This window comes from Saprolegnia parasitica (genome assembly GCF_000151545.1).
Source record: "Saprolegnia parasitica CBS 223.65 unplaced genomic scaffold supercont2.292, whole genome shotgun sequence".
Lineage (NCBI taxonomy): Eukaryota > Oomycota > Saprolegniomycetes > Saprolegniales > Saprolegniaceae > Saprolegnia > Saprolegnia parasitica.
Window position 1 is genome coordinate 3,485 of NW_012156686.1, and position 11,517 is coordinate 15,001.

The 11,517-nt window shown below is 55.9% G+C and overlaps 7 protein-coding genes across 7 annotated transcripts in view; 1 reads left to right on the forward strand and 6 right to left on the reverse strand.

Annotated features, from left to right (window-relative positions):
* Positions 1-44, reverse strand: part of SPRG_21733 (hypothetical protein) — a gene marked incomplete at both ends in the record, with an annotated part of 1,886 nt that extends 1,842 nt beyond the window's left edge. The window contains one exon of the mRNA XM_012355710.1: positions 6-44. Coding sequence (XP_012211100.1) covers positions 6-44 — 39 coding nt within the window. The remainder of the gene's footprint in view (positions 1-5) is intronic.
* Positions 45-685: 641 nt separating this feature from the next.
* SPRG_16359 (hypothetical protein) lies at positions 686-1,690 on the reverse strand (the record flags this gene model as incomplete). The annotated part of the gene is made up of 4 exons (XM_012355711.1): positions 686-844; positions 928-1,076; positions 1,127-1,391; positions 1,457-1,690. The coding sequence occupies 4 exons, from the start codon at positions 1,688-1,690 to the stop codon at positions 686-688; spliced, it is 807 nt and encodes a 268-aa protein (XP_012211101.1).
* Positions 1,691-2,019: 329 nt separating this feature from the next.
* SPRG_16360 (hypothetical protein) lies at positions 2,020-3,245 on the reverse strand (the record flags this gene model as incomplete). The annotated part of the gene is made up of 2 exons (XM_012355712.1): positions 2,020-3,037; positions 3,067-3,245. 2 exons carry the CDS (start codon positions 3,243-3,245, stop codon positions 2,020-2,022), a joined length of 1,197 nt encoding a protein of 398 aa, XP_012211102.1.
* A 1,401-nt stretch (positions 3,246-4,646) lies between these two features.
* On the reverse strand, positions 4,647-5,344 carry SPRG_16361 (hypothetical protein; the record flags this gene model as incomplete). The annotated part of the gene is made up of 2 exons (XM_012355713.1): positions 4,737-5,344; positions 4,647-4,691 (listed from the first exon to the last, which is right to left on the reverse strand). The coding sequence occupies exons 1-2, from the start codon at positions 5,268-5,270 to the stop codon at positions 4,647-4,649; spliced, it is 579 nt and encodes a 192-aa protein (XP_012211103.1). The 5' UTR covers positions 5,271-5,344.
* A 1,164-nt stretch (positions 5,345-6,508) lies between these two features.
* SPRG_16362 (hypothetical protein) lies at positions 6,509-6,949 on the forward strand (the record flags this gene model as incomplete). The annotated part of the gene is made up of 1 exon (XM_012355714.1): positions 6,509-6,949. One exon carries the CDS (start codon positions 6,509-6,511, stop codon positions 6,947-6,949), a length of 441 nt encoding a protein of 146 aa, XP_012211104.1.
* A 574-nt stretch (positions 6,950-7,523) lies between these two features.
* Positions 7,524-8,156, reverse strand: SPRG_16363 (hypothetical protein; the record flags this gene model as incomplete). Its single annotated transcript, XM_012355715.1, has 2 exons — positions 7,524-7,673; positions 7,722-8,156. The coding sequence occupies 2 exons, from the start codon at positions 8,154-8,156 to the stop codon at positions 7,524-7,526; spliced, it is 585 nt and encodes a 194-aa protein (XP_012211105.1).
* An 894-nt stretch (positions 8,157-9,050) lies between these two features.
* SPRG_16364 (hypothetical protein) lies at positions 9,051-9,442 on the reverse strand (the record flags this gene model as incomplete). Its single annotated transcript, XM_012355716.1, has 1 exon — positions 9,051-9,442. The coding sequence occupies one exon, from the start codon at positions 9,440-9,442 to the stop codon at positions 9,116-9,118; it is 327 nt and encodes a 108-aa protein (XP_012211106.1). The 3' UTR covers positions 9,051-9,115.
* Between the last annotated feature and the right edge of the window lie 2,075 nt (positions 9,443-11,517).

Consider the following 11,517-nt stretch of genomic DNA (forward strand, 5'->3'; position numbering starts at 1 on the left):
GCGACAGTTGCGGCCGCGAGAAGCGAGAGGCACGTGAGCTTCATGGTGCGTTTCTGAAAATGAATCGACAAGTTTTGAAAAAGCACTAGGTCGTCGACTGACGGGAAGAAGCGCTTTATTAGACACGAAACCACGGTAGCCCACGACGTTGTAAGCTTCCCAACTGACGATGCGAAGAGGTGGACCTGAGTTAATCGCGGGAACCTGATACTCGCAGCTGCACCGCGACATATCGGTACAGTCACTCGACACGGCGGTGAGCACCGCAGCGACGTCTCCATCCCGCTGGCAAACCACTCGGGCGAGTTACGAGCTTGATCTCGTCGTTTGCATTGCACAAGAAGACCATGGCACATGTCGTGCCTGGATCAGAAAGCCGTCATGTACTCTATATAACGAGAGACGATTCTCAGACCAACGAAGGGAGAGCTCAAAGGGCGTAGAATATGAATGGCAGCAACCTCAAAAATGAAAACGTCGTCTGTAGGAAACGGACCGAGGCCGAAAACGTCGTCTGTAGAAAACGGGCTGAGGCCGGCAAGCCCTTCAACCAGGCGTTGCCATGGTATGCGTGCGACCATGGACTCTACAATGTTGACACCACAACTCGGCCAGCCTCATTCTTTCGAGCATAAATACGGTATTTGTGGCTTTGGTCCACCCTGGAGGAAGCACTCGTTGGTTGTCACAGCGGCTCGACCGCCGTGTGCAGGCGAGCGTCCAGCACCGTCATCGCGCCAGGCGTCGCGCGCCACGCAGCCCGAAGCGGCCCGCGCTGGAGTAGCTCGACGGTTGTCGGGAGAAACATGTCCATACCCAAGTCGAAGAGCATGGCTTGACCAAACTAGACGCTGAGGTCGAGGCCGGCGATCTCGTCGAGGTCGAGCCACGGCGCGTCGTCGCGCAGCGAGAGCTCTTCCATGGTACGGCGTGGTGGAGCTGCATGATGGCTTTGCGCAGTCCGTGCGGCTGTTTACGCCACCGCGAGAGCGACCGCAAGGGCGACGACGGCAGCAAAAAGCTGTGGATCTCGCGCAGCATGTCGGTGTGGGGACCCAGCATGTACGACGAAGCCGCTGCGTCCAAGGTCGATCCCATGAGGAAGAGGAGCCAGTGAAAGTAGAACACGAGCGCAGAAGGAGCAGCACCAGCGTCAACAACTCTTGTGTATCGAGGATCGATCGTCGCTTCGGGCAGCGCCACGCTGTGATGTGGAGCATCGGGCGCGCGGCCGCTTCATCGAGGAACTCGATGGTCGAGAAGAAGCAGCGATATGCGCCGGCCGAGTCGTCTTGGGCGAGGAGGAACCATGGCAAGGCCTTCTCGAGGTGGACGAACGCGCCCTGAAGCACCGGGTACAGCGGCAGCGAGACGGCGGCCACGAGCGCCGCCTCGCACGCCGACCACGCGCCACGGCGCAGAGCGCGCGAATGTACTTTTGCGTGGCCTCGAGTACGTGGCGCGTGCTGGCGACCGTCATGGCCTCGGGGCGGCGCCACAGCGCGAGGCGGAGCCGCTGGACGTCGGCGGCGGCGGCGACGACGGCTGCGCAGTCAGCACGGTGGCCGCCCACGTCGTTGGCTTCGTGCATTGCGCTGCAGTAGCGCGCCATCTTGCAGCGTGGGCAGCGGCGAAGCGGCGCGCCAGTCGGCTGGCACGTGCGCGTGCAGACGCGGCAGGTCCCGCCCATGGTTGACGACGGTATTAAATAGTGTCATGCTCGATCGTCACGCATGTCGTTTTAATAGTGTTGTTCTCATCGTGGCTACGTGTTATTTACATCGTAAGATGAAATACATAACGTTCCAATGCATGGAAAGATCGTCGTTCGTAGCCCTAAGCCCTTTCTAGCGATCGATACCAGCCCAACAGTTTGTTTTCGACATTTGTCTACCCATATGGACCATAGACAAAATGCGCCACGTCATTCACGAGTCTTTACAGAACGATCAACACTGTAGTGTACATCTTTAGAGCAACAACATTTATTGATTACACTCGGACGTGTACGACGCGATCTCAATCCCCCAAGCACGCGGATTGATTGGTCGTCGGGACAACCGTCGGCGTCGGGGCCAGCGCCGGCTCGGGGGCGTCCGTGGGAGCCGCAGTGGGGGTCGGCTTCTTGCCGAGGAACTCGGCGTTCTCCGCGGCAAAGACCGAGAGACCATCATAGACCTCCTTGCCCCTCTGGATGATGGACGACGCGGGCGCGACAAATTTGGTACCGTCCATTTCGATCGTGATCGACGGCTTGCCGGCAAACTTGCGGACCGCATAGTCCAGGAAGCTGCCGTACACGAAGTACAACTGGTGCGAGAGCGTCGCCTTGTACTTATTGCTCATGGCCTTGGCGATCTTGGTGTTCATCGTCTTGTACTTCTCATCGAGGCCGCCACCGACGGGCTGCTTGGTGTCGCCGAACGGCGCCAGGACCAAGGCCCCATACGCGTGGAGATCAATGTAGCCGTCGATCGACGCGCTGTTCTTGTCGAGGTAGTCGCGGAGACCAATTGTCTCGTTTTCGCTAAAGTAGGTCGGGCCCGGGTAGTCCAGCGAGCTCGGCGGCGGCGGGTTTGGGTTGGCAATCAACGTGTGCCAGTTGCGGTTGAGGTCGACCTCGTTCGCGCTCTTGCGCTGGTCGCGGGCACCATTCCACGTCATGCGGTAGCCGTCGACGTTGACGAGCGGCACGATGATGAGGTCGTGCGTGTCGGTCGGCGTCGGCTTCTTGGCCGCAATGTTGTCGAGGATCGTCGAGATTGTGTGCACCGCCGACGACGTCGCGACCCACTCGCGGGCGTGGAGAAGCGCCTGGAGGTACAGCGACGACGGGCGCGCGCCGGTCGAGATCTTGTAGGCCCAGATCGGCAACCCTACCCCTCGGTATGAGACAAACGATTCGTAAGAAGTGAAGAGAGTACCCTTGTGCGTGGTCGAGATTTGAAACTTGGTGATGACACCGGCGTTCTGCTTGACGAGCACGTCGAGGTACTCGTCGACCTGCGCGTCGGTGCGGAAGCAGTTGTGGTACACGCTCGAGCCATACGCACCCGCACGAGCGACGGGAGGTAGTTGCTGTTGGACGTGTGGCACTTGCGGTTGACGTCGGCGTCGTCGAGGACCGCCTCGAGCTGCTCGGTCCTGCGCGCCTTGTTGTCGCCAGTGAGCTCGTTGAGCGAGACGGGCGATGCAGCGACGGTTGCGAAGGCGGCCGCGAGAAGCGAGAGGCACGTGAGCTTCATGGTGCGTGTCTGAAAATGAATCGCACGGGAAAAGCACCAGAAGTCGTCGTCGATCGACGGGAAGCGCATTATCAGACGCCAGACCATAAGATCTGGTCGCGACGCCAGTGTCGAAAGGCTCGTGGATCGTCCCAGTGTGGTTGTAGTGCTACGGTACCGATCGTTTTGCCCAGCCCCACGGCGCGAATCTGCGGCTCGCCACATCGAGCATTCGCTCCAGAATATACGCAGCGCAGGAGCAATAACCACCTATGGAGAGAAGGAATGCAATGCATCCCATGGTCACTACCTCGCGTGACCAAGGAAGGTATTCTACGATGAGGTGGATGCTATCGGCCATGGTGATAGACATGCAAGCATCTTCTATCAGCGTAGTCCCGGCGTTGTAGCTCCCAACCTGACGATGCAGAGAGGTGGACAGGACCTGAGTTAGCGAGTACCTGATTTTGAGGCAAAATTGACGCGACCGTGACCTGCTACTGTGCTACATCCCCTCATGAATCCCACGACGACCCCGCGATAGCCGTCTCGCTGCCCAACCCCAAGCCGTGTACTCTACTAGTACTAGTACGTTGTTTCGATCTTGTATGGTTTTTTGCTTTTGATTGCCAAAGTCAAGTCGCTCGCGCGGTGCAACTGCTCGGGCCTTGTCGCTGGATCAGAAGCCGACAAGTAGTATGTACTTTATCGCTCCGAGAGAGGATTCCAGACCAACGAGGAAGACACAGAAAACACTGTGGCACGTGTCGTCGACCGTGCGAGGGTTACCTCGTAGTGCTGTAGCTATGGCAACGCCAACCGTGTAGCCATCAACGAGCGCAATAACGTACCATGTTACTAGGTCGTCCCATGCATACGACCGAGCGCAGTAGAAAGATATCGCTTGAGGATCACGACATGACGTAGCAATAAGAGCTGCAATAAGCCTACTGTACTCAGATCCCATCTGAGTTGTGGACAAGGCAACTCGTATCTGAGAATCTCAGACATGAGCCCGTCCCTACAGAACTTGACATTCTTGACATCCAATTCAAACGTTATTAGCACTCGGGATACCTTTGTTGGTCAAGTGATGCCGATTTCCGGTGGCTCGATCGTACACTTACACAGTGCCGAACATCGAAAAATGTGCGCCTTCGTAGCGTTCACAGCGTATCGATCCACGTCCCTATTGGTGCTTGGGTTTGCAGGCGGCATCGCAAGAGCGCACACACAGCACATATTTATGAGCGACCGTGCAGGATCTCGCATCGAGCCGCGCACGTGAGGTCGTATCTCAACAGTCGAGCTGCTCCTTCAAAATCGATGCACCTGCCCAACAAGTGCTGCGACGTGGCAACTCCAAGAAGCCTACCGCAGCAATACGACACGCGGCGAACGACTCTCCTTTCAAATACATTATTACAGTCGCACGACTTTTCGCCGAAAGCGAGCGCCTGGCGTCGACTGCAACCAGAGCATAACGCTTGCAATACAGCCGAGCACCGATACTTGGAGCGGCAGCGCGAGCGATCCCGTGTAGCCAAAGACGCCGGTGGAGACGAGGACAAAGGCGGCGATGGACGGCCCGACGCGGTGCATGAGCTCGAGGGCGGCCGCGATCGGCACCATGTACACGAGCACGAGACTCGATACCAGCGCAACGACGTCGAGGATGACTGTGAGTGGTACGACTGGGAAGAGCGCCGCATGCAGCGAGTTGAAGGCGGAGAAGACCAAGACGGCGCGGAGACCGAGCTGCGGATGGTCACTGAGGAGCGCACCAAGGAGAGGTGCTAGCCGCGCCTCTGCCTGGCGAACACCCAGTGCGTGCAGCGCCCCGAGCACGAGGACGCTCGCGTGGAGAGCTATAAAGTACTTGACGACGACGCGGGGCTGGCCAACACCGAGGACGACGCCGGCGAGCAGCAGACTAGCGTGGTAGAGGTTGCGCAGTGGGCCAGCTTCGGGCGCAACGACCGAGGTCGCGTTGACGTGGTAGGCGTGGAGGTCCACGCACGCGGTGCGAAGCGACGTCCAGTCCATGGACTCTCTGGCGACTGGCGGCGACGGTCCGAGTCCGGGTTGTGTGTCGGACAGGCGCCGTGGTCGCGTCTGATTGGCCGTTATCTGTGTGGAATGCATGGGGACAACCGGATCCGGATACACTTGATAGTTTCACGAGTTTGCTGTTGCCGTTGGCGACGCGGCTGCGACGAGAGCAGCCTCGCAACAGCTCCTCGCAACCGCACTGGTGCGGGATCAAGCCCGTTTGTGGACACGCGTCGTCAAGAGTACCTAGTTGCTCAAGATCATTGTGCACTATACACGCATTGCTACACTGTAGCTGGTCCACATGCTTCTTCAATCGACGGACGTGACGAGCTTGACCATGCATAGGAGCACCTCACGTCGTCCTTCGATATATGAACGGCCATGACCCTGCGTCATGTCAGCAGGTACCGGTATGTCCTCACAAGATCATGCAAGCCCTAGGACTTAATTAAACGCGGTCATTGGAGTCCACAGCGTATCGTGTGAAATGAATGTGCAAATTACGATACCGGTATTCTATTTGTCTATGGTGTCTTTCCCACGGCAAACGTCGGCAAATTCACACGCGTGAGAAATGCAGTATGTTGCCAACCTGCAATGCAAAAGGCGGCTGAACGAGGCGGTGCACAGGTTTATCATCAAGACACTGTGGTACATGTCGTTGCATTTAGTAGTATGTACGTTTATTGCCATCCTACCTTTGATCTCGCTAGTCGCGCTTCTCCGCCTGTTGGGCGCGCTAGTCTTGGAACGAAAATGCGCCGGGAGGTCCAGCGTATCGGCGATCGCAAGTCCCATCGCGCTCACAACCCACGCGGCAACGACCTTCTCGACGTGGCGAGGTCTATCGACCTCGCATCTACGCCGTCAATGAGTGCTTGCAGAGACTTTTTGGGGTAGTCGTTAATGTAAGCGATGCAACCGCTGCGAAAGGCGACCCAGTCCATGTCTTGTGGCGATACTACTACCGGTACCGGTATTGTATGTGCTTGTGATGGTGGCAGCGCTCCGCCGACCGGTTGTAAGCTCGCTCGATTCTAATTGGTTGGCTCGATATGTGTGAAATGCAAGTGCAAAGCACGTGTGAAACACAATATATAGTAAAATACAATGTACAGGTCGTAGTTCACCAATCCCACGTAAAAAACACGTCGTGTGAAAAAACGGGCAACATCAGCATTCTCAACTTGGCTTCATCCAGCAAGGAGCACCGCCAGTAGTCCGCCAGTATGGATGACTGGGAAGCCTTTGATGGCGCTTGCGCCGAGCACGTCCGGCTCTACCGCGCCCACCTGGACACACTCCAGTCCTACCTTCCAGATACCAAGTCGCCTGACGACGCCACAAGGTGCTACGGGACAGGCGTGATGCTGCTGCTCGTCGCCCTCGTTGTCGGCGTCTACCGCCCGCGACTCGTCCACTACATGCTGGCCCTCCCGGCTACACTGTTGTGTCTCTGCTTTGCCCATGCATTTGAGATGCCAGCGCAGTACGAAGTACTGTTGGCACCACTTCTTGGCGCGTTCTTGGCCGAGCACCCCCGCGTCAGCTTCTACGGCCTCACGCTGCACGCGGACATGATGCCAACGCTCTATCTTTTGCCAGCGTGGACGACGCCCGTAAAGATCGCGACTGCCTTGGCCAAAGCGTTGGCCTATGTGGGTATTTAATTTGCGGCTGGTATTTTCGAGGTGGCCGAAATGCTGGCGCCGGCCGTCATCGCCGCGAGCCTCGCCATGATGAGTGTGCACTTTGGCTGCGTTGGCGTCGTGCCAACGCCTCTTGTTCAAGCTGCTGGATGTGGCGTCTTTGGTCTCGTACTGCGCCGTCAGCACCAAGCGGGGCGTCTCAAACTTTCTTATCAACTGTAAGGAATCCCAACACACTCGCCTTTATCAGGTCTACGACGACTTTTCTATCCGGCGAGCAAAAAAGAAGTGAACGAAGAAAAGGAAGGTGATTGCAATCGTCTCGAATTGTGCACAGTATTTCTAACACAAGGGTGGTCCAAGTACACGAGCCCGCGTACAATTTTGCACTACGACCTCGAGTGAGCTATCACTCGGCGAGTGGGGTCCACCACGGAATATGAATCATCTCCGCAGCTCTCTTTAACGACCAAGTGCTAGTGCCAACTCCCACGCACTATTCAGGCGTGATGTATGCGACGTCTTTGAGTTCGTTTTCGCTCAGTGGATTCATGAAAGAAGATGCGTTCATATGCTATATACTAGTACCGCTATGCTAGATGGATTGCGTGGCAATGTCGCGGAACTGACGCACGAGCGGCCCGAGCCCACCGAGAAGTATGAGGACGCGTACAATCTTGGGCTCAAAGCAAACAGCGATGCTCGTTAGGATGAGACCGGCCCCGATCAGCGCCGACGCCGACTCCTGCAAATACAACCGGATAGACTCGATGGAACAGGCTGTCATCCGCACAAGGACGGCCCCGCACACGAGCGCAGTCGCATCCTGGCGCGTTGTCGACCACGACGATGGCAGAAGACCAGACACAATACGTGTGTAAACAGCATAGAACGAGATGTAGAACCCGATACGCATGTGGGTCGCAATGGACGCAGCCAGGAGAAGACTCAAAAGCGCATCAAACTGCGCCGGTACGCCGAGTGCGCCTGCGAGCGCAAGCCCCATCGGGGTCACAACGACTGCAAGTAGAATCGCTTCCAGCTGTGCAGGGCAGAAAATGCCGATGAGGAGACCGAGTGGGACCTGACTGCCTGTGACGACGAACCACTGCCATGAGACGGCGTCCGAGGCGTGAAGGGCTCGAAAGGCGTCGGTGAGCTTGATTAGGCTCTCGTTGACGCGGATAAAGTGAGCCAAATACGAGCTGCGGAAGGCGACCCAGCCCATGCTCGTGTGTGCGAAATGGCGTCGATATGATTGTGCGCATTATTGTCATGCGCAGACCAGCTCTGCAGACCGGTTGTGAAAGGTGCTTTGCTCGCATGTGATTGATTGGCTCTTCAATGTGTGAAATGCATGTGAAACTAATGTGTGAAATGCATTCACAGATCAAGTATCTTCCATTTGGCACCCTCATGCCCACGAGCGTAAAATAGGTGTACGAAGTGGGAAATCTTGTAACGCTAAAGGTTGACAAGGGCCGCCAACATGGCCGCCTTTGGAAGCGACTACAGTATAGTATAGTTAGCATCGGAACAGGATGATTGCAGATTGCAGCTCCAGGATTGCGGCGCTTTCGTTCAGGCCTCCTTTCCACAGATGACCAACCCACGCGGTCGTCGAATCGCAGTCGTGACGAGGCGTGATCGACATTTTATTTCGCGTCAATCGACGAGTTCGACGGTCGCAACACATTTCTGAGTCGATAGGTCGGAGAGCACTCCAAATAACGTTAAACGCGTCGTAGAGTCGGCCTCTACATTTTGATTTTGAAATTCCAAGAGTATAACGTTGATGTGGACACGTGACACCAACGTGGACGGCCCCGTCGAATCTGAGTTGCCGTGCCCTGACGTCGGTCCAAGGCAGTGTACCACGCTTCTCTTGTTCGCTTTTCGCCAAGTTGATGCACTTGGACACTTTTGTTTTTGAGCTGACCCGCGCGCTACTAACACGCGATTACTACAGATTATTACGTCTCGGTCCAATGCTCTCCAATGTCCACGTTGAATCGCATTCGTGTCGCTCGGTGTGCTTGGCCCAAATTCCCCACACTTGTCCTCTTTCCAGCATTTTGTATTAGTGTTCGTCTTTCACTATCCAAACGCTCGATTTAATAATGCGGTTTCATGCATATTAAGCTCGATGGAAGCTTTGGAGAGGCGCCATAAATAGGATTTGAGCGTTTAAATAGAGTGCACTTGGATGGACGCGAGCTCGCGAAGCAGGTGGTCTCGCGTCGCCGTCGCTTCGGAGCTCTGCCACAACGGCTCGATCTCTTCGACTGGTTCGCTCAGCAGATCGGTGATCTCGTCCCAAAAGTCCATCGAGTACTTTGGCGGCGCCAGCGGATACTGGTTGTCTTGTGTCTCGACGTGGTAGTGCGGGTTGGTAAACGCAGGCGGGCGGTGCACTTGTAGAAGCTGTGTCGCTGGCGGCGTCACCTTGCGGTAAACGTGCCGTTTGGACCGCACGTAGACCCCGCTCGAGATGCTCGTGTTGGCGCGGGTCATCGTTTTGTAAAATGACATGTTGCCGAAATGGGCCCGCGACATGTGACAGGGCGCTTGAAGTTCAAAGTGAGCCTTTTCAACTTCAAGGTGCCAGTTTCGTCCAGCGTTTCTTGGATCTTTGCTGGTGGCAATCCAACACGTACGTGGTTCTGCGGCGTCCAACCAACGCTCGATTGCTCGTTGATCCCACGATCGACGAACCCGTGTTCTTGGTACCAAATAAAGCCCTCGTATGTGTTGCTGTCCGGATGGACTAGACACCCGGAGGTTCCTTTGCACACAAGGTGGCAAGACTTGGAAGGCGCACGACAGGCCTCGAACGCGACCGACACGCCGCGTCGTCAGCCACCGTGAAAGGTGGTTGGAATCCAGTAGACCATTCCATCTTATCGCCCAAGCGTCATGGTCCCACGGTGGCAGTTTCACTCGGCAGTTTCGTGTCCAAGAGGTGCATCATACCAGGCGGTACCAAACGCTGGCAGCAATGTGGCTGCAAACATCCCAAAGCAAGCACTGCATCACGCCATCAATGGGTCGCATGGATAGCGATCGGTGGCGTGTGAACCTCGCCGTCGACACATGTGTGCGCCAGCATTAGACTGCTTGTAACGGCTGCGTTCAGGTGCTGTCTACTTGCCGTAAAGCAGGTTTTCAACGCCGGCGACAGCGTTGTTTCGTATATCGAAAGAGAAATAGCGGCCCGGGTGCAAAAACGTGCTGGTTTATTCCTTGGTAGTGCTGCGAGAGACAGAGGAAGACTACGTCAACACCAGGCCCGGACGCTTTGGGACGCCACGCCATTGGTTTCTTTGCCGCTGATTGGCTAAAAGAAAATAGCCGACTACTGTCAAAAGCAACATGGCGCGGCAGGAGGCTGCGGGGACCAAGGCAGAGTGCCGAAAGGGTGGCCTCTGTCGAGTCAACTTGGTGAGAAGCAGAACATTCGTCGTTCCATGCTAATAAGTTGCAGTAGCTCGTTCAAATAGCTTCTTCAAGCGCAGTTTCAATGATACGACGCCGGTGCGTCTCCGTCTCGTTCTTCAAGTGACGTCAGAAGCGCCGTTGTCGGCGAGCGCCGAACAATGCTATTTGTGGAAATACAGGCTTGCGCTCTTGGACGACCTGAGGAGGTGTAAAGCTACTGCAACGTTCGTAAATCTCAACTTCAAGAAGCAACGCATTTTCTTCTGCGCGAAACCTGAAGCAGCCCAATGGACGCGTCAACGGCACGTGCAGTCGCCCGTCTTCCTCCCGCTTTGTAAACCGCACGCATCCATGGTCCGTATTAACGAAACCTCTGTATAGTATTTTTAATACGTGCATTTCATCAACATCCATGTTGGGAACGGCGCGGCAGCGTGATAAGCCGACGCTTCCTGGGCTTAGGTGGCACCATGACGGACCATTGGTGTTTTATAGTGCCAGCGAAAATGAACTAGAAACTTTGAGCATCATCGTACAGCCAACATGCCGACCGTGTCGACACCAATTTCACAATTTTCACCCACGTGCGAGTTGGTCCTACTATTGCACCGGGACGCCTCCGTCGCCGGTGATATACACCGGTGTAGACTGACGGTTTCATGGAAATACTTTGTAAATGCATACCTCTATAAATGCATGAACCTGCAGCAGCTAAATCAATGGTTTTCGAGAGGTTTCCCAGCTAGTGTCCGAACAGACAATCTTTCTTCATCTCAACTGCGCGTGTATCGTCGACCAATCTAGTCCCTTCTACAGCATATGATGGCGCATACCACATGAGCAAGACCTTCATTCCATTACAATAGTTTACATGATTTCCTAGTCTACACGGTTCTCGTCATACACACAGGTGTAGCCTTCGATCGGCTACGCATCTCATTGACGTGCATCGTTGGTGCCTTCTATCGGCAGCACACGTCCAGTTGTCGCAGCGAGGCGCGGTAGGCCTCGACTTGCCCGCCGAGCAGCGGCAAGTCCGTGGTGACGTCATCCAGGGCCGCGACCACGGCTGCGACGAGCCTATCCAGGTCCACGGGCGGTGTTACCTCGCAGGCCTCCAGAGCACGACCACGCTCGAACACGCTTGGCCA